The sequence below is a fragment of the Thermobia domestica genome, chromosome 16 (assembly GCF_964235325.1).
Source record: "Thermobia domestica chromosome 16, izTheDome1.hap1.1, whole genome shotgun sequence".
NCBI classification, from domain to species: Eukaryota; Metazoa; Arthropoda; class Insecta; order Zygentoma; family Lepismatidae; genus Thermobia; species Thermobia domestica.
In genome coordinates, this window is record NC_137469.1 from 104,442,031 (window position 1) to 104,468,921 (window position 26,891).

Consider the following 26,891-nt stretch of genomic DNA (forward strand, 5'->3'; position numbering starts at 1 on the left):
TTATAGTAACAATTGAATAGTGGAAGTTTGAGCAATGGATTCAAAAAGGACGTTTAGTACTTTGTTCATTTGAGGGTGTTAAAAGATTTAACGACATTAGCACGTTTGTCCTAAATTAATAAAATGTAGAATTGTAATGTATATATAATATTCCAGTTGGTGTGGTGGACATGCTGGAGATATGATGTATATGTTTAGTTGTTTAAGAAGTACACTAGAGCAGTTGGTGTAATAGACACATTGGTATTATAGGTGAAGATGTGTAATACTTAGACGTAAGAGATGTTGTTCACAAATGTGGAAAATAAAAGTGCATAACCCGAAGACATTTTTATGTATATAGAAATATGCACAAATATATTTCTATGGCCTAAGTTAAATGGTAGAAAATAACCAACATACCGAGTAGAATGAATATGCCGTTTTGAAGACGTACGGCCAAAGGTTTTTAGGATCAAACAGAAGCCCGAGGCATCCATTTTCCAAGTCCAGTGTCTGGAAAAACGTGTCATCGTGCGAGTGGCTTACCATTACATCCAGACTTACAGTAATCCTTTGTTTTAGTAAAAATTACCTATATTCATACATGGCGCTCAAACGCAACTAGAAATTCACAAAATGTTGGTGACGAAGGGTAGAGTTACACAGTGTTCTTTGTCAGTCATACAATTAAGCTTTCCTTCAAAAAAATATAGGGATTAACCACTTTTAAATTTGATCATTTTTACTTCTGTTTCGTGATAAGTGTATGATAAATAAAAATTTATTTAATTATGTGCGACTTTTAATTGTTTCTTGAGCGACAATTTGAACTTCGAGCGGTATTGAAGTCGTCTTCGTCAGGGGTAATTGTGGTAGAAGAAAATTTCAAACTGCTTATCTAAATCCCTGTAAAGTTTAAAGTGGTGTGGTTTTCTTGTTATGGTCTAACTCAAGATTGAAGTAATTGGTTGGTGGGATTAAGAGTTTAGCGTCCTATTCAGCATGCTATATGAAACGTAGGTCTACAGCTTAATGTGGGATCCGAACCTCATGAGCTTCCATCTTCAGTCAAACCCGGGTCTCAATGGAATATAGTATTATAAGCTCAGATATTTATTTTATTCTCATTATATTACTTCATAAATTCTATAGACATAAGACACAACAACGAAACGCGCATGTCTTGAGTGTAATCCTTAAATTCTACAGATTTTGGATAAAATAGTAATCTAAGAACAACAGTAAATTAAGGTTTGGGATCTAGATAAGCAATTTTAAAATTTATTCTAATACAATTAGTCTTGACAAAGGCTTCCGTATCACTCGAAGTTGAAATTATCAGTTAAGGAATAAATAAAAACGCAAAAAATATGGTCAACATTTGTATTCAGTTTATACTTATATGAGTATGTACAATCAATATGAAAAGTTTCTCATTCCTTGTCGTTGCTTTTTACTGTTTCGTATTTTAGATTATTTAATAGTTCAGTGACCTGTAAAGTCTATTACTTATAATATCAAGTTAGCTTTGTAAACGTGTTTTATTGACATACTTTTTTTTCCCCTTCTTCCTTATATTTTAGGTGTATAATTGTAAGCTCGGACAAAAATAACGTCAGAACGCCGTACAGATTCGACATTAAAGTTGTAAATGGAGGGATTGACGTGAATGCTCTAATGATGAACATTAAGACAATATTCAGACAACTACATGGAAACCAGTGTCTGGTTTCAATGCAGAGCGCCTTTAGGACGGAACCACGTACGATGACGTACCTCGATAAGGTAAGATCATACAAGTACCAAATAGTTTCTTGATCATTTTAGGAATAGCAGTAAATATTTAAAATTTGGTGAGTATAAGTAGTGTACTCTCTACAACAACCTGTATCATCCCACAGCGTGTCTCAGCGACTGGTATCAGCTGGATTGCTGGTGCATAGTCTCCTGCGTAGGTTGCCATTAACAGCAGTTCATACACAACAGCGTAAGGAGTGGTGTTGCAATCGGGAAGCATGGAATCCTCATGAATGGCAACGGCTCGTGTTCAGTAGTGCATTTCGCATCACCTCGTGTAGTAATGCGCGGAACACTGACAGCACAGCGATATGTGGGTGTGATTCTACGCCCGCATGTTTCTCCTCCTGCAAGAGTACGCTGGTATAATCTTTCAACAAAACAACACTCGGCACATGTGTCTATGAACTGTCTACGTCCTATTGGCCAGCAAGGTCGCTGATCACTCCTCAACTGAACACGTTTGACACAAGTTTGGACGCCAACTTCGCGCCACTCCGATCTGCAAGATCTCGAGGCGCCGTTGCAACATTATGGACTGATTTGCCTCAGGTAATAATACAACGACTCCCTTCCAAGCCGCATCAACCCATGTACAGGGTCAGTCCTTAAAATAGTAGGACTGAGTCAATTAAAAATAAGATATTGACAGAAATAACACTTACGCTTAATATTCTTCGAAATATGATCCTCCTACATCTACACACCGCTGCCAGCGGGATTTCCAGTTTTCATACGCTTCCTGGAAGGCGGAAACTGGAATGCTGTTCAGCTGCCTCGTCACGGCCTGTTGTAATGCTTCCACCGAGCCATGATGATGCCCTTTCAGGGTGGTTTTGAGGCGGGGAAGAGGAAAAAGTCTGGTGGGGCAAGGTCGGGACTGTAGGGTGGCTGAGGCAAGGTTGCAGTGTTATGTTGGGCCAGATACGCCACCACTCGAAAGGCTATGTGGCTCGGCGCATTGTCATGATGCAGTCGCCAGGAGTTGGCGATGGCTGGGCGGAGGCGGACGATGCGTTTCCTCAGCCGTTCCAGGACCTGGAGATAAAAAAAACTGCATTGACAGTCTGTCCGTGTGGAACAAATTCCCTGTGGATCACTCCTTGTGAATCGAAAAAGCAAATGAGCATGCTTTTCACTTTTGATTTCGTCATGCGCGCCTTTTTGGGGCGTGGGGAATTTCGGGTGTGCCATTTCGCGCTTTGATGTTTGGTCGCAGGGTCATACTCAAACGTCCACGTCTCGTCCCCAGTCACCACATTGTCTAACAAGTTTGGATTTTCGCTCACTTCTTCGAGAAGGTCCTGGCAGATCCGTTTGCGAAGGTTCTTTTGCTCGCCTGTCAGCACTCGCGGCACCAACTTTGCACAAATTTTCCTCATTTGCAATTGTTCGTGCACAATTTCGTGAACTTGGGTTTTAGCAATGCCAAGTTCATCGGCAATCATGTGAACAGTTAATCTTCGGTCACTGCCCAGCAAATTCAACACCCTTGCAACATTTTCCTCCGTTTTGGAGCTCGAAGGTCGTCCTGACCGTGCAGCATCTTCAACTTCTTCTCTCCCCTCCCGAAACAGCTTGTGCCACTCAAACACACTCGATCTTCCAATGGCGTTATCACCGTCTTGATCATTTCATGAGTCTCTTTCCCAGTTTTACCGAGCTTCACGCAAAATTTGATGCCGTAACGCTGTTCCAAACGATTGGCCATGACGCAGCATGACGAGGGTCACTCGCAGAGGTTACGAGGACGAGCGATCTTGACCCTGCTACGGCTGGCAGCCGACTGGTGCTGCTTTCTGTCTTTCCTTAGACCCACCTCAACCAACAACAGGTGGAGTAACAGCCGTCAGTCTTAAAAAAAAAAAAAAAAAAAATCAGTCCTACTACTTTAAGGACTGACCCTGTATTCGTGCCCTAAGAAGATGCTACAACTTACTAATATGCAACACATATTACTCTCGTATAACCAAACCCGTTGTTGAATTGACCTGATATTGTAATCATTACAATAAAATTGTATGGCCTTGCAGTCCGTGAAGTTTTTTTTTTTTTTTTTTTTTCCCCAGTGACACTGTATATTTATCTAACCTAGACTCGGGAGCAGCTAGCTTGGCAGATGAAATTTGAATGCGCAGTAGGGAGCCTTGTTTTCTCGTTTCTTACTGGAATATATCACGATCATTCTTCAACGGATGATCATAGTGTGTGGAATTCAAACGTAATTATTATTTTAATTTATTCCTGCAGGTAGACGTGGAATATCAGGATTCTCTTTTTAAATAATGGAGAGTAATAGTTATAAGCGTGAATGGTACACAAATAGGATCGTAAAATTGTCTACAGAATGTATAATTATCTTAAAAACAAGGCCGAGCAAAAAGTGCCCGATCTCCAGCACACCGATCGCTGCGTTGCCATATTTTAGAAGAGAACCGTAGCTGCATGCGGTGTAAATTTACGAGTGCTGAAGAAAATTGTAAGCGAGAGGAAAATTCGGGAGCAGGTCTCCGTCAACTTGATGGCTTCTGTCCTGCTCAGTGCTCACACGTATCTTTTAAAAATACAGTAGGAATAAAACAAGTTACGAACACGCAAAATATAAATTTTTAGCCATCGCTGGTGTAGCAGCTAGCGTAAGTGCGTTTGGTGCATGTAGTCCCAGGTTCGATTTTCGGTGGGAGCTCTGAAAACTTTTAACGCATTACGGTGGTTCGGATTCCACCTTAAACTGTAGTCACTTCTCATAAATCCTTGGTGCTTACAAGACACGCTAACTTCAATAAACATTTCATTTCCATCCCAATTTTATTTAATTTCCAAATCATTGTAATTGAAGCGAGCGTCAAGGAAGCTTCTATCATTTGATTCGATTTACATTTGTGTATTTATCCACTGTCTGTCCGTCTCTTTCACAATACTGTCTCGTAAAACTTAACTGATTTTACTAAACATGGTATGTGTCCTTCTTCAACATGCAGAAATGGGGGTTCGTGGTGGCTCAATGGGGTCCAAGATGCATGGGATCCTTGGTTCGATCCTAGCTCGCGCCAAGTGAGCTTTGTGGTGGACAAACACCATGTGCATGTGTTTTCTCGGGGTTCTCCCTTTTCCTCCCATTTTCTTCCTTCCACCATTTCATTTATTTCTCATCATCACCGTCTCATTTACCCGAGCCGACATAATCGTGGGACGTAAAACTTCAAGATTTCATTTCATTTCTTCAACATGCATGGGGTTCGAGTCCATGAAGAATAATGGGTTAAATCGCACTCATGTTGAAAGTTTGAACATTTGCATAGAAAACAATTTTGCAGGGTAATCTACGCTAAATTTTTTCGGTTTCGATATAATGGGAGTCCGATGATCCTCACAACATGGGGTTAAAATCTGCCAATAATGAAAGGGTGAATCTCGCCCCTAAGAAATGTTCGACGAAAATTTTATTTCAAAAAGCTGTTTTATTTTGATGCAATATGCCAAATACTTTCTTTAAGGATTCCGGATCGTCCCCTCTGGATGGACCTAACATTACGAAAGAATAGAGATGGATTAGACCCCCTTCAAATTTACTTTTGAGAAGTTCCGTGTTACTTTCCTGAAAATTATTTGATTTTGTTAGGATGTATGAACGTTTTCTTTGCGGCTTCCTCATAGTACTCAGTCTTTGGAGAAGGATGAGTGGTGAATTGCCCCACTGATGGAAAGTGAATACTCCTCCCCTTTGATTTATATGTTCCACGATAAATATTAAAAGAAAATCATACAGTATGGTAATATTTTCTGAGGTTTCACAATCATTTGCATTACTTGGATGTAAAATCAATAATGGGAGAGTGAACTTTTCTCTCCTTCTATCCCTCCCCCCTTCTATGTAAAAACTATATTCAGCGATTACGCACGTATTTTTCCATTTTATACTATGTGTATATTTAAGTTTAAGGCTTACACGCAATCTTCATAGTGTTTAGCGCATAGGGGACTTGAACCTTTAGCTCCCAAATAAACGTAAGGTTAGAGGATAGCCTATACATACTTACATGATTTTAAATATGTATGAACAGTTTACTAAATTACCATGAAATCAGCTCTATACCTATGTACCGGTATGTTGAAAAACTGAACACTGTAAGCAATAAATACTTTATTTGGGAAAATTTATTCAAGACCTCAAAACAAAGAAACATTATACCATAGTAATTTGGAAAATTAATAATACAAGATATGTTGTGATATTATTTGACCAAAAATAAATTTACAATACAACCAGCAGAAATCTTTTTATTCAGTAGTTAAACTTAATGAGAAGTGGAAGCTTTTTCAATCTCTTACAACGTGGTTAAGGTATTGTATCTTTGTTAGATGTATATTGCTTATAAAATTCAGAGTGCGACAAGATTGAGGATCAACCCGATTCTACGACTTAAGATGCAGGTGCACTAATTATACGCTTTCGAGACCAGCCATACATTTTTACTCATGAGATCGGTCCTGAGCCGTTCAGATCACACGAACTGTACCGTAACTAATGTTGTACCTGGAAAACGCAGTGTATAGTAATGAAAACCTATGACTATTAAGTTATGTATGAGAAATGGAGGTAGCAAACCATTTTTCTTACACTACATCTATATAAATGAGAATTCAACGAAATTCAAAGAGTAAAAATGTTAGCAAGATTTGATCCGCGGTTCAGTCTCACGAATGCTAATTTAGACACTTGATTGTCCGAGTTGTAGTACATTCCGTTGATAGCCATTGAATGGCCGACCACCGATTTAAGAGAACGCATGTGGTTGGTCCAGGGGTGTACTGGGTAACGTAGTGATTAGTGCACCGACATAATAAGCGAAGACATGAATTCGATTTTCGACCCATTGTACTATTTCCTTTATTGTATTCTTACCATATGAAATAAAAATAGTTTCTTACATTTGTCTTTTCATATAATTTTATTCATGTTCTCTGCTTCTTTACTGCGTCTAATATTTAATGTGTACTGAATCGATGTTCCCTAAAAATAAATAAACTCAAAAACATCACACTTACAGGGCAACTTGGTAGTAAAGTGGCCAAATTTACTATATAATATAAATATTTATATTTGATCAAGTCCAGGGCAAGTTAAAGAAGTGTGTAAATCACCGAAGTTTAATGTAGAGGTAAGATCGTAACAGAATTTTCACTCAGTGCCTTTTAGAAGAGCATACAAATTAGCACAAAATTATGTAAATCTTCATAAAAGATCTGCATAAGTTTTTCACAGGAATAACTTACAAAAGAAGAGGATTCCAGTGAAAGAAATTCACACTGTCAAGTTCCTTGACCTCATTGTTTATCGTTTGTACGCAATAGTGGGAGATAAAATTTAAAGTTGGAATAAATTTCATGTGAGTTGCCCACATCTGCTGAGGAAGATGTTAAAGAACACCGAAACAGTACAGTAAATATCAGATGCAACGAAAAGGAGTACGAAACTATTATAAACATGCGTTAAGTCATGTCCTTAAGTAAGTTGTTATTGTTCATTCATTTTGTGAGATTGAGCTACTCTTGTTTCAGATGATCGAGAGTGTGACCTGTCATATGAGTACAAGTATTCCACCGATTCCACCAGAAATATGCTCTAAAGTTGTTGAAACATTGTCTGAAATCTCAGGAGAATTTGTAGAAAGTAATAACTTCCAAATAGATATCGAGTAAAATAGCATTTTTTAAATGTAAATAGGATGACTTAATTACTGTAAAGATTTTGTACAGTTCCTTGACATCTTATGAATATTTTATAGTATTGTTATTAAAAAATTATATATCTGTTACAACATTCATTGTTTTTTTTTATTTCGGTTACATTTGTTACCATGAACATGCAACAGAATGAATGGATTAGTTTTTGATTGTTGTAGATCATTATTCAACTCCACGGAAATATTTATAATTAGAATATTGGAAGCAGTTAAAATTTATATATGTACTTATTTGTATCTTAACGTGGATGGATATGTATATTAACATGGATTCAAGTTGTATACAGGAAGATTTTTGACTACTGAAATGGTAAGTTATACTTGTTTTTAATTGTGGTTATAGTTACGTGTGACATAATCAGAATATGCTGATGAATTTTGCAGCTATACATTGTTATCGTTACCAGGTGTACGAGAATCCTGTTTCGTTTAAATCAAAATAGTACCGGTACTCTTTAATAGGTGAAAAATACGTGGGTTGATAATAGTAAAGGAGTCGATGGGCGTAAATGAATTCTGTTCGGTTCCATTAGCATAAGTGGGTTTTGGTTCCCCGGAACTGATTTCTCCGCACTGCAACGACAGATCATTTTATATGTCCGCAATACTGATCGAAGGCGGATTTGTATAGACAAACAGTGAAAATATATAAAACTGTTGGACAGAACGAATTGTAGATGTTTTAGCGTAAAACTCCAGACATTTATTTATTTATTTTTTCCTGAATTGGTTGGCAATTTTATCCAAAATGACAGGCAAGTGCAGCAAATGAATAGATTTTTTTTTTCTCGGCAAAAGTCAATTTGTCATAGTTTCGCGAATCCAGTAACCACCACCAGTAATTTCAGCACTCATGTTTATGTATGTAAGATTATTAAATGCTACTAATGAAGCAATAAAATTTAATGCATAAAGATTATATTAGTACGCATTCCGTTATGTCTTTTAAAACTAGTTTAACTGTGTTAAAAGCAGATTAGATTAGAATTTAGCACTTTTTAGCAGCAAGGCTATATGAAAGGGACCCGACGAAAGCTAAGAAAACACAATGCACTCTGACGTAAGAAATCTGTGTATATCGATACAGCAAATCATTCCACTACTATGACAGCAAATTAACTAAAAACCGGAAATCGAATAAAGAACACTCATGTGTGAAATATATTAGCATATCGCGAACTAACCTTTTTTGTGTGAGATTCTTCACTTAAAATTAAGGGGAAAAAAACGTACAATATAGTAAATATTTTTATTCAAATAACAATTTGTTTAAAACAAATACAATAAAACTGGAATTTAGAAGAACAAAATTCAACACAGTCAACATGCATCTCAGTATTTTAAAACGTTCTCTTCCTGTACCTGAAAGAAGAAAAACGTTGAAAAATATTATGTTCATATTCACTCTATTCTTTATAGCAGAAATAATAATAGTAATGCACTACAACATACTCCTAAGAAAAAAATATTTTTCTAAACATATAATCAAATAAACTTTATATACTTCGGATACTTCACTTGCGGTTTATACAGTATACCCACAAAATTCATGAACAGCTTCGTGGCTACGTTCTATTTCGTGAATATAAACACAAAATTCATTGCTCTGAGGTTGATTTCGTTAAGAGTGTCGCCTCACACAACGAACTATTTCCTTCCTAATTATTTTATTGCAAATAGGAAGTACAGTAGTGAGTATATCCGTTAGGGAATACTTATATGACTATATTTCAAAGGTATACAGTATCTTGCCTATTTTCTCCGGCCGATAAAATGAAGATATCCTTTTGATTGTTAAAATATCTTGTTCCAATTGATCAACAGGATGGTTTAGGACACTTCTACGTTTATTTTTACTGAACGGATGAAAAAGACAAGATAGCCTATGAAAGTCTAAGATTTTGAAAACCCTCAATAGCGTTTATTACTTTATGCAAGAAGGTACTTATGTATACAAATTATCCTATTAGTATAATCTAATTTCTTCTTATATAACAATAAGAAACAAAATTAATACTGTACATAAATATGACATAGTTTTATAAACATAAAAGTTTGTTTGTTGTCTTCAACTGCTAGAAAGTTTTGTAACCAAAACCGTTCTACACCGTACAAAACTAATATGTAGTAACATTTACACCTTAATTATTTCTCCTCAACAAATACTGATTACCGTCAGTCACTATTTTGGCAATTAATTACGTTTTCTTGTTGGTATTTGTTTTATGAAGTCTGTCTTATGCGCTGGCGAAGAAATGCCTAGTTAATTTTGAATGCTTGATGGAAATAAATCATACTTCAAAATACCAAATGTATACGAGGGCGTATCAGAAAGTTCGTGCAATTACCTAGAAGAGAACTCTGACACCATGATAGTATTAGTCCTCTACGTAGTCATCGTGCCTAGCGACATTTTTTGCCAGTGATTCTTCACTTTCCTTAAGTCCGTTTTCTAAAAGTCTACAGTTTGGCTTTGAAATCACAGCTCAACATCAGAAATACCTCTCAAAATGGTTTCCTCTGAGTGCACGCTTCATTTCTGGGAAGTCATTTGGTGCTAGGTCTGGTGAGTATGGGGGGTGCGGCAACAATTCATATCCTAATTCTATGCCTTCATCATGGGCGGAATGAGCTGGTGCATTGTCTACCAACAGCAGCACCCGTTTTGTGACCAATCCACGACGTTTCTTCTTCAGTTAGTAATAGTTTGCCCTTGTGGTAGGTAAACTGTCATGACCACCTCTTCACAGTCCTAGAAAACGGAAAGCATCAGTTTGGCGGCAGACTTCTACACTCGTGCCTTCTTAGGGACGGGGAAGGAGGGGTGTTTTCATTGTTTGCTCATTTCTTTAGTTTCTGGGTCATAAAGATAAACCCAACTTTCATCCATTGTCACTAGTCTGCCGAAAAAATTCTCTTCATCTACCTCACAGCGATACATTTCTCTTGCAGCGTTGTCGTGACTTCTTTTCTGGAAAGGTGTGGGCAGTCGTGGCACCCACCGCGCTGACACTTTCTGAAGACGCAGCTGGTTATGAACGATATTCCAGGCGGACTCATAACTAATACCTTACACATAATACTTTCAATGGTTAATGGTTATCCTCCTGTCTTACATTATGATCATCATAACTTTCTCCATCAAGACAATCATCCAGATCTAGAGTTATCTGCGGTAGTCATGTGTCCAGATGGGAATTGCAGTCTCCATTTGTATATTATCTCATAAGATTGGCTTTCTTTCATCTCATCTGTTTTGCTGATTTCCCCTAAAGATGGAGGAACTTAATGACGCTCTGTACTTCAAGCTTGTCAATCATCGCACCTTCAGTGAATTACAAAGAAAGGGTTGTAACGAGTGCAGAATTTATATACAAGGACCAAACTATAAAATGTATGTCCGAGGGGGTTCGTAGTTCGTCACCTTCTGCACGCACTTTTTGATACCCCCTGATATGATTTCAATTATGATACCGTCAAATTAACTGTAAACATTATTGTATTCATCCATTTCGTAAAAACTGTTTCAATATATTAAATGTTACAAGTAACTTTACAACTCACAATTACAGTAATTAGTATGATAAAACAAAGGAACCATAGAGAGCCCTTGGGAAATCCCTATAAAACTATTTACATGTTACCTACACTACCACATCACTCCGCTCAGCATCACTTCGTAGTTGTCCTAAGGAAGGGCATTTTAAAAACAGTTTAAGACGATTTCATAACGACTATCTACGATTCCTTTATCAAGTTATCATAGTATTATCCTAAACACATGTGTTGTAACTTACATTATGGTTTTCGACAAAGGGCTACAATAGTGTTCCAAATACCAAAGCGACGCCAAAACGTTTAACAAGTTATGAGTACAGTAATTTGTTTGCTAATGATATGCTACTCGAACGCAAGATAATGTTATGAAAACTTCTAATTACTGGCGCAATAATAATTCAAATAATTGATAGAATCACTGTATTCGTTTTACCGTAAATATATTATTGATTTCGTACAAATCACATACATAATGTTCTTCATTTACATTTATAAAACCATTTATCTCTATTTTAATTTTTTCTTACAATAAATCCGCATGTTACAAATAATTAAGCACTTACGGCCAACAACATGTAACTGTAGAACACGTAAAACTATTTTGACTTTGAACAGTTTGCTAGCAGAAAGCATTTATTGAACGGCGGTACTACCCATGGGTTTTCATGAAAGTAACGCTAGCAAAGCATGTGTATTTCGTTCGCGAACACGTTTGACTATTTCCAATCATTCCGTAAAAGAACAACGTTCACGCATTTATAACTCGTTAAAGATTTTCGAACGCATCGTAAAATAATGAAATATACTCACGTCTTCATTCTTTCAGCTATTGCAGAAAAGAATACACTAAACGCAAATTGCAAATATCTGAGAATATGTATAAAAAAAAAAATAACAGCAACTAATCACGTATTCTTTCTTACCATTGCTTTCAAAGCTTGGTCCAGATCATTCAACAAATCCTGCGTAGATTCCAGTCCAACAGAAAGTCTAATTAAGTTGTCTGAAATACCAATCCTTTCTCTCTCTTCAGCGGACACTGAAGCATGCGTCATTAAAGACCTGAAATTAGAATCGGTTTCAGATCTTAATATCCATGTCACTATCATCTTAAAAATAAAGCTATTAAAACTTTTAGCTTGAACTAGATACCGCTTTTGAAGCTCAATATTTAACTCAGGAAATTAGTTTAAAAGATGATAAGTCACAAGCAAAACTAGGTTAATAAGGATAATTCTTTATTCAGCATGTACTCATAATTGTCAGATGTAGAATGATTCCAAGTAAATAAGTAACTAGGTAGGTAGTAAGTAATTAGTTCTGATGTAATAATAAATATCACATCATATAACTCAGGCAACGAGAAGTCTATTTTCCTCTGCCCAGTTCAAATATATTGATTCAACTTGTCTAGTTTTCAAGGAGTTGATTTACCAAAACTCCTTTATATATTTAACCTGTCCGTGTGTTCGTCAGTTCGGGAGACAAGAAATCTTTAGAACTACTTGATGAATAACCGCCAAATTTGGTTAGGACGTAGAGGGTCGCAAGTTAAAAATAGAGTTCACCGAAAATGGTACAAATCAATCATCTCCTGTTCATACGAGAAAAAAAAATGGTAATAGGTAGCGAGAATCTGTTTTTTGCAATTGATTAAGCGTCCCAAGAATACATTTTACCTTCATTCTAATCTCTGTTAAAACCAAAAGAACCAGAAAATTTACCACTTCCGGTTTTAACGATGATCGCTATACAATGAACACCATATAATATGGCAAGATGCGGTTTTCTGCAACCAATTAAGCGTCCCAACAATATACTCCACCTCCACTCTAATCTTTCTATTAAAACCGGAAGCGGTAGAAATCTACTATCACTTTCGATTTTAATATTGAGAAAAATATCGTGTCATATAAACCACTCTTTCATATAGTGTACACACGACAATGTTACTTGTTTAAATCATGCCAGCATACACCAAGTTGCTTTTCCGTTCAAGCCAATTACCCTGAAGTCCTTTCGAGGGATTCGGCTTTATTTAATCAGGATTTCGTATCATTATAACAGTAAACCATAAATAAATATACTTTGCATTTTAGACAGAATCCTCTTTCATAAAACTTGCAATTTGCTCAAGAGATTAGAGGAGACAATGAAATGTAAGTACTGACTTCACTTATTAATAAGATCTATTTGAATAGAAAACAGCCAAAGGATTTTCTTGATGTTACAGTGGTTGCAATATCCAAGAAAAAAACAAGTAAAAGATACAGCAATCACAGAGCCCTTAGCCTTATTTCCCACACTGAAAAGATTATTGCGCGCATACTGAACAGGTAGCTAAAAAGTAAGACAGAAGGGATATGTTGGTGAAAGATCAATTTCTATTTCGGAAAGGACAAGGTACCAGGGATGCTATTGAGTTGATGAGAATTATATCAGAACGAGTCTGACAAAAAGCTTTCGCCAAGTCAATTTGACCAAACTTCTGAACATACTTAAAGGAATTGGGGTCAACTAGAGACCCCTACGACTCATTCGCAACCTGTACAAAGGACGAGTGAATTTGCGCTTGCATCAAGGAGAAACCAATAGTTCGGAGATTGGAAGAGGAATCAGACAAGGATGTAGTATGCCGCCTCAATGATTCAACATTTACAGTGAAGTTTAATGAAGGAAGCATTAATGGGAACTGGAGATTTCAAGATTGGAGGGCAGATGATACGGTTATTATAGCTAGAACCGAAGAAGGACTACAACAGATGATGGACAAAATAGTTGACACTGGGAAGATATATGGAAGGAAATCAACGTCAAAAGTCACGAGAATATCCCTTGGAAACGCGCCGTTAGGGGTCAGATTAAAACAAAGATAACTTGAAGAGGTAGATAATTTTAAATATCTGGGAAGTATTTTGACAAGAGATGCTTACTGCACCAAAGAGATCAGGTCAAGAATTGCCATACCCAAAGAAGTACTGAACAAGAAAATATCACTCTTAACTAGCAACCTTAATATTGGACTAAGGAAAAAGTTGGTCAGGTGCTATATATAGAGTATTGGACTGTATGGTTCAGAGACTTGGACACTATGGAAATTAGAAAAGTACTTAGAGAGCTTCGAAATGTAGTGTTCGAGGAAGATGGAAAAGATAAAATGGACGAAGAGAGCAACAAACGAAGATATTTTAAAATGGGTAGGGAGAAAAGGATACTTTTAGCTAGTTTTGTCCGTAGAAAGGCCAATCGGATTAGACGCATGTTGCGAAGAAATTGTCTTCTTCATTCCACCATAGAGAGAGAGATGGAAGGAAAGCGAGGAGCAGGAAGAACACAACTGAAGGATGATTTGAAAAATAGAAGAAAATATTGGGAGTTAAAAGAGGAACCTGAAGATAGAGAAAAGTCGACGAAACATTTCCAGGCTCAAACATAAATAAATTAAAATAAATAAATTGTTGCAAGTTTGATTTCAATGTACATAATCCCCCAATTGCCCAAAGAATGGAAGTTTCTTAAAAAAATATTTTAAAAACCTGAAACTTACGATCAATTACTTTCAATAATGCCGAATTTCATCTCCCTATCTTAAAAAGCCCCTGAGACTCTATTCTTGGGAACAAAATAAATTGAACCCCTTAGGATACATATTTCAATCAAAATGAAATGATAAAAACTCAGTTTGACCCAAATGATATGTTCAAAAATTCATTTCAAACGAGATATCAGGCATTTTATCAATACAAAATTAGATATTCAAGTATTATAGAAAATGCTCCCTTTAGAAGCATACGTTTCGAAAACGTTGGAACAATTATCGTTATTTTTAAAGAAGAGTTTATATATATATATCCCCAGTTCCATCTAAACTTCAGGGGATCATGAAATACTCTATTTTTGGCATACAATTTGAATCCCTTCGAATAGGACCCTCTTAGGATACATATTTTAACTAAAATGAACGATAAAAACCTAACCCAAGTGCTAATTATGCAAAATTCATTTCAAAATGGTTCAGCATTTTCTCGTGAAAAGAAGATATACAATGTCAATTATATGTTTATGCGAAAATACAATAACACGCACATACACATTATTTTATATAGTAGTAAGAATAGTATTAAATCATGTGGCTGATCCATTTCCACCTTGAGAAATAGTATTAATAACATGTTATTTTCCATGTATATACATGGTTAAAAATATATATATATTAGAAACACCACTGAATATATTTCTGGAATCTTTTGACAGGTGAGGAGTGAGTGATGTTGTGGAACCAGAATACTGTTTATCTTTGAAACAATTTCCTAGCCACTAGACCAGGAAGTAGGACTAGGAACTACAAAGATTTCGAACTTGAATCAATAACTTTGCTGAATTGGAGACCAGAAAGTTGTTGATGATACATTCAAGAAAGTGAGGATCAAAAGACTAGTGGATTGACAAAAATAAAAGAAAACGGATAAACCGTGAGGAAATATGCCATAATTCGTAGGCTGGAACTGAATTAGTCACTATTTTCTACTAAGCGGTGAGCTTTTTATCACTAAGTCACCTTACTTATGAACTCTAAGTTAGAAGTTGTTACATTGGATGGCTGACAAGATCCCTTTTACTGTCTTCCTTTTCTACCTGAATCGTTATTTGAACTTGAAATTAACAGCGAACGAGCGAAATAATGTAGAAATTATTGATTTTGTATCTCTCAATATATTGTAAGGCATGTATTCTATGTTTTCTACATTTACGATTTTATAAATACACATTAATTAATACATACGGTAGTTCTGCTAAGCTTGAAGTCGCTCCTAAGCTCTCAGCAAGAGTAAATACTTTGAGAGCTTTCAAAAATTTCCGAGACTCCTCCAATTTTCCTTTCAAATAAAACGACACCATGCCACTGTGGCCGCAAGTTTGTTTCTTCGTCAATTCGTGCTGCGGATGCGAAGGCAGGCCTAAAGAGAGAGAAGAAATATAATCAATAGCCATTTTGCTTAGAAACTGCTATTTTGTAACTACAAACTTCAACCATACAAAACTTATTTTCGAGCTATTTACTAGAAAAATTACAGTACTTCGCTGGAATGAAAGCAGTTAACTTTCGTAAATCTGTTAGCTTCGCTTCTAGAATTTGCCTCCTATCCAAATTCTCGCTCTAAATCCTACAAGAGAGAAGTCTTCCTTTTCAGACAATGTTCCCCTCGTGTAGCTTTTCCACTGAATTGTGTGTATTCTATGAATATCAGATAAGAATGATCTCCGGGAAAGTTTACTCTTACAGCATTACGCAAACCTACTGGTCCGCCGTTCATATCAGTCTTTCTGAAAGTAAGAATTTGAGTGAATTGCAGTATTGATACAAAGTGTTGTTGCTATGTCATTCTAACAACTTTGAAAGACTTTTATCTTTTTCTGTTACCACATGACGGTACTACGATTCAGGATCATCCATTACCGATACTGTTCTTTTCTTTTTTTTTTACTATGATACCGAAGGCACGATGACAGATGAGATATATGACTCCTTACCTTGTAGCATAATCTTGCTTTGATCTTTCTGTCCGCTTCCTTCCACGAACTGCTGTATCCCAGTCTATGCTGATAGTGCCCTGAAGAACATGTTATTGCTTCGATGTTTTAGGCTGTGCACCGTCACATTTCAAACGACTCATTGAACTTTTACAACACTCAGTGGCGTACGCAGAATTTCATCAAAGGGGGAGGAGTAAAGCATTCAATCTCATATCCTTACAGAACAAGCATGATTTTTGTATATACACCTTAATGTAGTAAAGGTTTATTTTTCCATCATATCATGTTCAAGCCGTAACTTCCCCTTGCGTGCGCTATTTAGAATACTAAACTTTTTTTTTCTAGCCAAGGCTAGCTATCTGCTTGAGGATTACACCCTTCATGAGGCATTAAAATAATTATGTTTTGACCTTTATTGTGCAGGATGCATCAATAGTAAGTAGGTAATAAGATCTATTGATATACATACCCCACCCTTTAGTACTTGAATATTTATTATCGTAGTACAGTCTGTCTCGAAATTTATTTTAACCTATTATTGAAGTCTTCATGCTAAAACTGAATGTGTCGTATGAACTCTCATAGGCTATCTGGATGACATACATTTATTTTGAACTTCTCAAATTTTCCGACATACTCCATGGAGCTGCGCGACACATCGGCTGGGCAAGCTTGTTATATAAGAACAGTTAAAAATATTGAAATTAAAATTCTTCAACTTACATTACAACTAGCATTACTTGATTGTTCTCTGTAAAGGAAGATATTTTAATTTATCTCCAGATCAAGAAGGTCAATTTTAGTTACAGAACGCAAGGAACACTTTATTTAAATTTTTCGTTCACCTCCATGTTCCCGAAAGACAAATGAAGCACATAAACATCTGCAATATATCAAAAATTACTCAATTTTTCTTCTTCCAATAGAAATGGCTGTTACTTTTTTCACATGTTCCTATTTTTTTACGTATTTTACTATTAAGATTCCTTATAAGTGCACAACTGTCGTCACACGTACTCAAAAATTTATAATTTGGAAAATAATTGATGTATCTGAATTTATATATTTACGGTTTTTCGATGATATTGACTTACTTGCATTTAAACTTTTTTTCTTTTTCTTAAGTGCACCTAAAAGCTCACCGCTTCTTTCACTTTAAAACAAACATTGTTTTCAAAACCCTTTGTTTAAACCATTTTGCAATATCGTTCCTTGCCCTTTATTAAATCATTTACTAAGAACAAAATCATTCAAGTTAGTTATGTTAATCATTTAGTTATGTCTTACGAAAAACAAAAAAGTAAGATGGCAGCATGTGTGTGGATGACTTTATTCTTCTTTTCCCTGTCTGATGAAGCATCAGTGGAAACGCTTACAATATAATTTATTTTGTATTTATCATAGCATTTAAAATTTATTTATGGTAATTTTTTTTCCCATGCCGTTTCGAAAGTTTTCTTCAAACTATATGCATTAGGAATTATCTACAACAAAACACGTACCTGGATGCAAGACTTTCTCCACTAAAGGATGGTTTTCAAGAAATTTTGCAACAGCAAACCCATTTTTCTGGTGTTGTTCCATGCGAAGATGAAGTGTTTTCAAACTACGATTCACCAAGTAGCAATCAAATGGCGACGGAACGGGCCCAATCGCTGTAAAAAATCATAATCGCACTATAAATTGACCCATATTTACTTGTACAAAGTTCGCTTAATTTCTTCCAGAATTTTTTCGATTGTATGATAAACCACAGCAATTAGAATTATGAGTTTATAGATTTTAGTTCTAATTTCTTAAGAATGGGCGTGAGGCTAAGAAACTGTACGGATTATTAACAGACATTTCCCACTATTTATCTACTTTCTTAAAAATTTCTTCCGTTACCACCACGTCTAAGTACTTCAATATATTAATCATCTCTGCATCACTATTATTATTATTATTATTATTATTATTATTATTATTAGTAGTAGTAGTAGTAGTAGTAGTAGTAGTAGTAGTAATAGTAGTAGTAGTAATAGTAATAGAAGAAGAAGAAGAAGTGAATTGAAACCGGTGTTAGAGTGGGTGAGTGACGGACAAGAGACAAGAGAGTTAAAGACTATAGAGAAGTAATAAACTACACCAGTAATGCTAAAATTAATAATGATTGTATTTTGTTTAGTTTAGATGTTAAAGCCATGTTCCCCAGTCTAAAGAGAATTGCTATACTTGATACGATTAAGTTATGGGGGGAGATGTGTTAAAGGCTGGAAATGGAAGAAAGTTAGGAAAGCCTCAACTTAACATGGGAGTTTGGTTTCTGTAAAGTTAAGAATGACATATATAGGCAGGCCCGTATTTATATATTGTGCACCCCTGTGCTCTAAATAATTTGCCGCCCCCTCCCCCACAAAATTTGCAGCCTTCTCCCGGAAAACGACCAAGATTAAAGTTGAATTCATAGTTTTTGGGGTCGCTGAGATGAAAGTGACAGTTTTAATCCAATTCAACCTCAAAGTCATACTCCATTCCCCAGGGAGGGCTTGAGATTTTAAAAGTAATCGAAAACGACAGATATTAGTGTTGAATTCATAGTTTTAGAGGTCGCTGAGTTTAACGGTATTAGTTTTCATGTTGTTCAAGTTCATCCCCACCCCGGGGTGAGAGAGGATGACTTTTAAAAAAAATTAGATAAGCTAGCTAATTGGTAGCCACTGTAATTAGAGCGAATTAAAACACATTAAAATATTTTCTCGTACTTGCGCGGGGCTCTGCGGGTTGCTAGTTTTAAATATAACTTGATTGTGAATCTTTAAAAATATCCTGAGTGCTGCGGTGGCGCTGTGGTAGAGCGTTCACCTTTGATACATGGGGTCCTTGTTTCGATCCAAGCTCGCGCCAATTGAGCTTTATGGTGGACAAACACCGTGTACGTGGGTTTTCTTGGGTTCTCCCGTTTCCGTCCATTTTATTCATTCCACAATGCCATTCATTTCTCATCATTACCATCTTTAGCCTAGCCGTGGGACCTGATACTTAAAGATTTCAAATCACTTTAAAAATATCCAAAATTTTGCCGCCCCTAAATTCCGTCGCCCTGTGCTCGAGCACAGAATAGCACTTACCTAAATACGGGCCTGTATATAGGATTAAGGATGGTTTAAGTATAGGATCTAAGGTAAGTCCGGTATTGTCTGATATCATTATGAATGTGTGGGAGAAGGAAATGGTAGAAAAGGGGAAAGAAAAGATTCGATTTTTATGTAGATTGTTTTGGGATATGGGAAGGATCAAAAGAAGAGTTGATAGAGTTCGTTGCTAGTACTGAAGATAAGGAGAATTAGAACTAGAGACAGAACAGGGAGGTGTATTATGTTACCATGACATTTTAATGAGTAAGGAAGGGAAGAGCATTAAGACTCAATGGTATCAAAAAGAATGTAATGCTGGTATTTATTGTAATAAGAAAAGTAATGTAGATGGAAGCACAAAAGTTCATTTCATAAGAAATATGTTAGAAAGAATTACCAAAATTTGTAAAAAAATGTAGAAGAGAATGTTGAAATCTTTAAAGAATAGCTGTATGAGAATGGTTATAGTAAAAGGGATATCGTTAAAGGATTTGTGGTCTCTGGGAAAGGTAAAAGTGGGGAAGACAATGAGGGGGTGTGGAAGGGCATTGTAGGGTTAGGAAAAGATACTGAGATTTTAAAAAAGATGTTAAGAAACAAGGGGTCAAGGTGTATAGAAAAGGTAGCAGAGCATTGTTGGACATGGTCAAAAGCAAAGAGAGGAATAAGGGAAAAAGAGAGCAGAAAGGTGTCATTTATTGTGTAAATTGTAAGGATTGTGATATGAAATATATTGGAGAGACGGGGAAATTATTGAAAGAAAGAATTAAACAACATAAAAGTGATGTGAAATATGGCAGAGAAACTAACGCAATCTTTAAACATGTAAAAGAAAAAGGACTGTGTGTTTTATTACATAAGTGCAGTCTTGTTCAGCAGTGTGTTTATTTCTGTTGTTGTTGTTGTTGTAATAATAATAATAATAATAATAATAATAATAATAATAATAATAGTAGTAGTAGTAGTAGTAGTAGTAGTAGTAGTAAAATGAAATGTCTAGTTCAACGTCCTATGATTATGCCCTGTAGGCTAAAGCAGACAGATGATTAATGGGAGTAAATTATTATTAAAAATAGTTGGAATGAGAATGTGGAAGGAAACGGGAGAACCGCGGGGAAACCTATGGATACGATGTTGTCCCTCACAAACTCACATGCCCCAGGGATCTCTCGCACCAGAGGTGAGCGCTGTAACACTCAACCACTGTACCCTCTTATTATTGATTGCTATCGTTTAGTACATAGTTTTTACAAACTGTGGGCTTATGACATTATATAAGGTCGAAGTATCTTTATAGCGGATAAATATTAATTGATGTGTATACGTGACTGGGTAATGAAAAACAATAATTTCTACTGTTTTTCATACACGGTATCTCTAATCCTAATCATCAATCTATCCCTCCGCTTCAGTTCCTTAATTTCTTGATTTCCTTTCTGGACTATACAGAAAAGAAATTAGCCACCCTGTAACCCTCTTTTAAGTTTTACGTCCCACGGTTGTGCCGGCTAGGCTAAAGTAGACGATGATGGTGAGAAATGAATGCGAACGATGGAATGACGAAAATGGGAGGAAACGGAAGAACCCCGAGAAAACCCACATACATGGTGTTTGACCACCACACTCACTTGGCGCAAGCTGGGATTGAACCAAGGACTCCATGCACCTCCTTTGCTGCTTAGTGGTCCCACCTAATATCTGCCCCGTCTTATAGCGCTTTCTTTCAATATCGCTTTTCTATCCATATCACTTTTCTTTCATTATTTTGACAGATTTACTAAGACAAACCTTCATTCTTTGCTCTCTGTAGAAAAAAAATCGAAGAACTTTTGACCTTGCTTCATAATTGGGCGTATAATGAATAAAGTTTTTCATTCATTTATTATACATCCAATAATCCATTATACATTAATTATACACACTCATACACATGACATCATCAAGGACATATTATACAAACAACTTCAAGTTTTTATAATAGCTTCTGATTATTAACTGAGAACAGAACCAAACACGAATACGGTGAAATCTGTATTGCACAAATTCCACGCAGTACAGTATTTTATTTTCGTTGTCAATAAGCTCTTATGCATTATCTTTAGAACAAAATAAATAAATAACAAGCACACCAATGCTATATTATTTAAACTACTTATATTTACTGTACTTGCTCATATGAATCTTGTTTTGGTATTTTCAACATATGCACTAAATAATTCTAGTACACGTAAGAATAACAAAGAATGTCTCAAGGAAGGTAGATAAGGAAGAAGAAAGAGACGTGTTGTGTTATCTTGATTGTATTCAGGCTTTCGCTCACTCTCCCTCTTACACGATATAAAGAGAGGGAGTCTCCATAAGAAAAGAGTACTGTCCTCAACGCTATAATATAAACTACCACTACGACAACTTAAAAAAAAAAAAAAAATGCATGAAGAATTTTATTGTAGTTTTTCAATGCTTCGATTGCGTAGGAAAAAAAAAACATAAGTAACACATCTTGATGTTAAATAATAGCAGTTAGCGTACATATGAACATTACAAAGCAGAAATATAATGTTCTATACTTTGAATCCTATCATTGGCATACAATAGGAAATTACATGCAGTATGCAGATCTAAGCTAGCATGCATCCGTATTAATTCGTATCTTTCAACAGGACAACGTCGTTGTACATTTTTCATACATTAATCACACAATATTTCATATAACTTCGCCGCATTTATAAGTTACATCCATAACAAGAAATATTAAAATTAAACTAACAAATCTATGGCCTATGGAACTCGGGGGGTTTAATGCCATGTTCACAAAAGCTCTACATTGACCTCTGTCCTTAGCCAACTGGATCCAGTTTCTACTTTGTATTTCTATTTCTGTGAGATCCATCTGAATATTGTCCTCCCATCTACGCCTAGGTTTTCCTAATGGTCGTTTTCCGATTCGATTTCAGGTGAAACTTTGAACGCGTTCCTACTTTCTTCTATTCTGGCTACATGACCTGCCCACTTGAACCTCCAAATTTGATGACCCTAACAATGTTTGGTAAACGGAATACAGTCGCGGCCACCGTTAAGCGACCCTTACCCATACCCTTCGTAAGAAACAGCTCCTTCCACAAGCATGACCACAAGTGACCACAAAAGTGTTTTCTGCACGTGCTGAGGGACAAGGTTGTCACATTTTTTCTTGAAAATGTCTGGACACCATATGTTCTTCCTTCTAGAGAGAGCCATTGAGAAAGCCGTAGTAGAAACGTACTGACTTGTGAATTGTGTAATAAAAAGTGATCTAAGAAATATGTTATGATCGGGTGCCAACAAAATTCAAATAGGGCGAAAATACCAAAATTGAACACGAATTATTTATGAGTTTTTAAAAAGATATATACACTATTATATTTTAAAAATTAAAAAAAAAAAAAAAAGATTATATCTAAAGTGACTTACTCATCAATACTTTACTCAAACTATTATAGATAGAAACATGGATTTGTACAGAATATTCCTTTGTCAAAAGGCAAGGGCTAATAAAACAATTTTAAAAATATATGTCCTATAGGAGACAAAGAGAGTTTTTTTTTTTTAACTTAAAATAGAATATATCATAAATTCTTGAAGTTAAGAAGATGGAACATGGAACTAGGGGATAAATTCTTCATTAAAATTAACAGAAAACACGTTTCAATGATTGCGAAAACTTCGCTCCTATAGGAGAAAAGAGGGGGTTTGTATTAATATTCAAATTTCCGATTATTTGTTTAGAAAATGCCGAATGTGAGGATTCGCTTAAGAAGGAGTAAAATTCAGCACATACACTTCTCATTAAAAAAAAATTACAGGCCGCGACCTTCGGATTTTCTTTCTTTTTTAAAAAAATTCTGTTCTTGAGAAGGGGAAATGGGGTCAATTTCTATAATATTATAATTTTAGTTTTACTAAAGAAATATCCTCAGGCAATTAGAAACAAAGATTAGTGCAAAATGTCAGCAAAATTGCAAATTTGATTAGCACTCGCTTGATAAATCTGTCAGTACCGAAACTTAAAATAAAATTGAAAACAAGCTGTTGAGAATGATATCTGTAAATACTTTACTTTTGTATTGGAATCAATGTAATTCAATTGAGTGCAAGTATCTTACATGAAAACGTATCCTAAGGTTAGTGACGTGGGCTGGGTCTATGGTTTCATCATTGAAGCCAATAAACTGGTGATATTAAATAAATGTTGTTTAGAATTATTTTATATTATTCCAATATGTGATCTTCTTTGATTAAAGTAAGGTCACTGGTTTGGGACGCGCAAAAACTATTTAACTCAGACTTGACTAGTGTTGTCCACGAGAGGAGATGTCTTGTTAAGGTTGAAGAAGTATCGTCTTGTCTCGATTCTCAAATAATTCTTTATCCTCTCTTTCGAAAATGTTCTCGTTTTTTAAGTAATTTTATATCCTTGACTTTTGAGAGTAATGTACGTCAATTTTTGCACTTAGTAATAAGAAAATTAAATGCTTTGTGGGGATAAGTGTTGAATAATTAGCATTAATTAAGAAAGATACATATCGCCCGGATTTCTTAACCAATATTCATATCGAAACCAGATCACAGCTAGGGCTAGCTTCGACCACCTTCAGCCCCCTGAAACTTTTGTGTTTTGCTTCCTCTGCTTTGCTTCACTTCCAAGTACACGATTCTTTTATTTGTTACTTAGACTTTTCTGGCCAGAAGGACCAGATTGCTTATCATCTGGTACCGCCGAAAGAAATTAGACATTTCCAATCAGCAAGAAAATACGTAGACACCACAGCATACTACAATCTCTTCGAACAAAATCTCAAGGGAAAGTAGAGAACTAAAACTTACCAACTGACAACTGTGAAAAACATTGATGGTCATAAACAATAAATTGAAGCGTTCTATAAGGAATGAATTTTTTTTAGAAAGCATTCCAAGCTAAGATTTTCACTTCCTTCTCTTCGTTTCTTTAATTTTCAAAACAATACCAAAAAAGTTTTAACTTTTAACTTCTTTTTGTGTTGTTACTCAATCGTGGATGAAGACGTAAGACATATACTGTCTTTCCTTCTTTCTTTATATAAACTTAAAAAAAAAAAAAAAAAAAAAAAGCTTAAATTTACAAATATATGATTCATTTTATTATGGCTTGCAAAAATCGGAAAACTATAAAGGGAAGAAAGGAAAATCACTCTACTACCTGCCTTTAGTTGTAAACTATAGCGCCAAAAGTTAGGCTCTTGCACAAATTGAGAATAAATACCTTTTAAGTGCGTAAATTTTTACCTTTCAATACTTTTTTTCCTTTAAAAAATGTCATCCTGAAGAAAATAGAATCCGTTTTAAAAAAATGAGATACTTCGTTAGCTCATTTTCCCTACAGATCTTTTATGGGCAATAAATAAACATATCACTTTATCGAAAACTTTCGAATACTAACATAATGCAAGTTGTGTCTAGGTTGAACTAAAAAATAAGTTTTTACTTCTGCTGTTCCCATATGACAATCTGGAATGGAAACCTTCAAAACAGAGAGGAACCAGTTCATTCAGTTTAGAAATCTGGCATCATTGAGTCCTTCGCGACCTCCAGTGCAGTTTGTGGTTGCTAAGCCACAGGGGGTAGAGGAAAGTCTTCCTTCTTCCAGGAAAAATAGTCGCTTATCCATGGCCCCGACAATAAATTATGCAGTTCCTCGTTATGAAGTATCTGCCGTTCCCCATTCCCGTTCTTCTTGGTTCCGAATATTCGTCTCAGGATTTTTTCATATTAGCATTAATTCGTAATCGTCATATACATCGACTGCTAAACCGTTCAGACGAATGTGTTATTAGCTATATTCCCTAGGATGAAATCTACCAGTAACACAATCGCATCATCTTACTGTGCACTTGTATATTGCAATAACATATTATTTTCCGTTCAAACGTAACAATATTGAATGGGAGAATTAAACAGTCAAATCTGTATTCTGATTAAAGTTGGTACACAACAATCAAACTATCGGCGGTGCGGATCGAACTTGTCTACTCAGTCATTTAAGATATTTCGTGACCCATTCACAAAATATATTATTATGCTAATGAGTTACTGCATAGGAAATTCATTGGAATTCAATATTATGTACAACTAGCACTGAAATATTAAACGAACTCAAGAATTTTAGTCGTCATAAAAACTAGGTTTGTTCTAAAAGCAGAAGTTCGGCTTCAGTGTATCAATAATATCATTTACAATACTGAAAAGGAAGATGATCAGCCACGAAACAGAAAGCCAATTGTGCCAACTTTAGCTATTGAATCAATTACAACACTATATCATAAATTTCAGTAAATTAACAGAATTAATTGGACTGCAATGCGAAACAGGGTGTTTGAAGACGTTACAGATGTCTTGTTTCTAGTTCACATTATATAACCATGAATTATTGTAATTAAAAAAAAAAAAAAAAAACGCTGCTGCAGATTACCTATAAATAGGCACAATATAAAATTGTACATAACTCGCACTTTAAACAACAAAATAAGAATAAACGGATGTACAATTACAACAGAAATACAAAAACAAAAATATAAACAAGGAAGAAGTACATGTAACGATTAGAGTCATTACATGTTACAGTTACTGGTAAGTGTGTTAAAACAGATTTTATAAACATATTTATTTTGACCTCTGTACATTACTTTTGACGAAATCTAATTTCCTCTTTTATTATCTTTTTAACTTGGCTTTCAACTTTGAGTTCCTGTAGTCTCGATAAAAGACAAAATAAAACATTCTTTGGGGGTGTTCATTTTTTTTAAATTTATTTATTCCTTTTTGCTCTATGGAAATAAGTAAGTAATGAAACCGGAAGTACTAGTGTTCAATGTTTTATTATTATTATTATTATTATTATTATTCCTTTTTGCTCTATGGAAATAAGTAAGTAATGAAAACGGAAATACTAGTGAATTCCAAACAGTGGATGGATCTTGGTAGTATTGCGGATAGTGACGGTATGTTCTCTTGAGATGCTGAATCGATTTCTGAAATCCGCTTGTCGCTCCTTATTACCGTTTTAGTTCTATAGCGATCAACGTTAAAACAGAAAATGGTTGATTTACCACTTCCGATTTGAACACAGAGGGTTAACGGAAAA

At 35.4% G+C, this 26,891-nt stretch overlaps 2 protein-coding genes across 8 annotated transcripts in view; one reads left to right on the forward strand and one right to left on the reverse strand.

Moving 5' to 3' along the window:
* Positions 1 to 7,603, forward strand: part of LOC145673304 (histone H2A deubiquitinase MYSM1-like) — a 53,667-nt gene extending 46,064 nt beyond the window's left edge. The window contains exons 9-10 of the mRNA XM_081742889.1: positions 1,566 to 1,767; positions 7,342 to 7,603. Of these exons, the coding sequence (XP_081599015.1) occupies positions 1,566 to 1,767; positions 7,342 to 7,482 (343 nt within the window). The 3' untranslated portion in view covers positions 7,483 to 7,603. The remainder of the gene's footprint in view (positions 1 to 1,565; positions 1,768 to 7,341) is intronic.
* A 1,158-nt stretch (positions 7,604 to 8,761) lies between these two features.
* LOC145673305 (cystathionine gamma-lyase-like) overlaps positions 8,762 to 26,891 on the reverse strand; it is a 59,224-nt gene continuing 41,094 nt past the window's right edge. For all 7 annotated transcript variants that reach the window (XM_081742897.1, XM_081742890.1, XM_081742894.1 and 4 more), the window contains exons 7-10: positions 18,122 to 18,274; positions 15,868 to 16,042; positions 12,008 to 12,146; positions 8,762 to 8,888 (exon numbers count right to left, since the gene is read on the reverse strand). In XM_081742897.1, the coding sequence (XP_081599023.1) occupies positions 8,859 to 8,888; positions 12,008 to 12,146; positions 15,868 to 16,042; positions 18,122 to 18,274 (497 nt within the window). In that variant the 3' untranslated portion in view covers positions 8,762 to 8,858. The remainder of the gene's footprint in view (positions 8,889 to 12,007; positions 12,147 to 15,867; positions 16,043 to 18,121; positions 18,275 to 26,891) is intronic.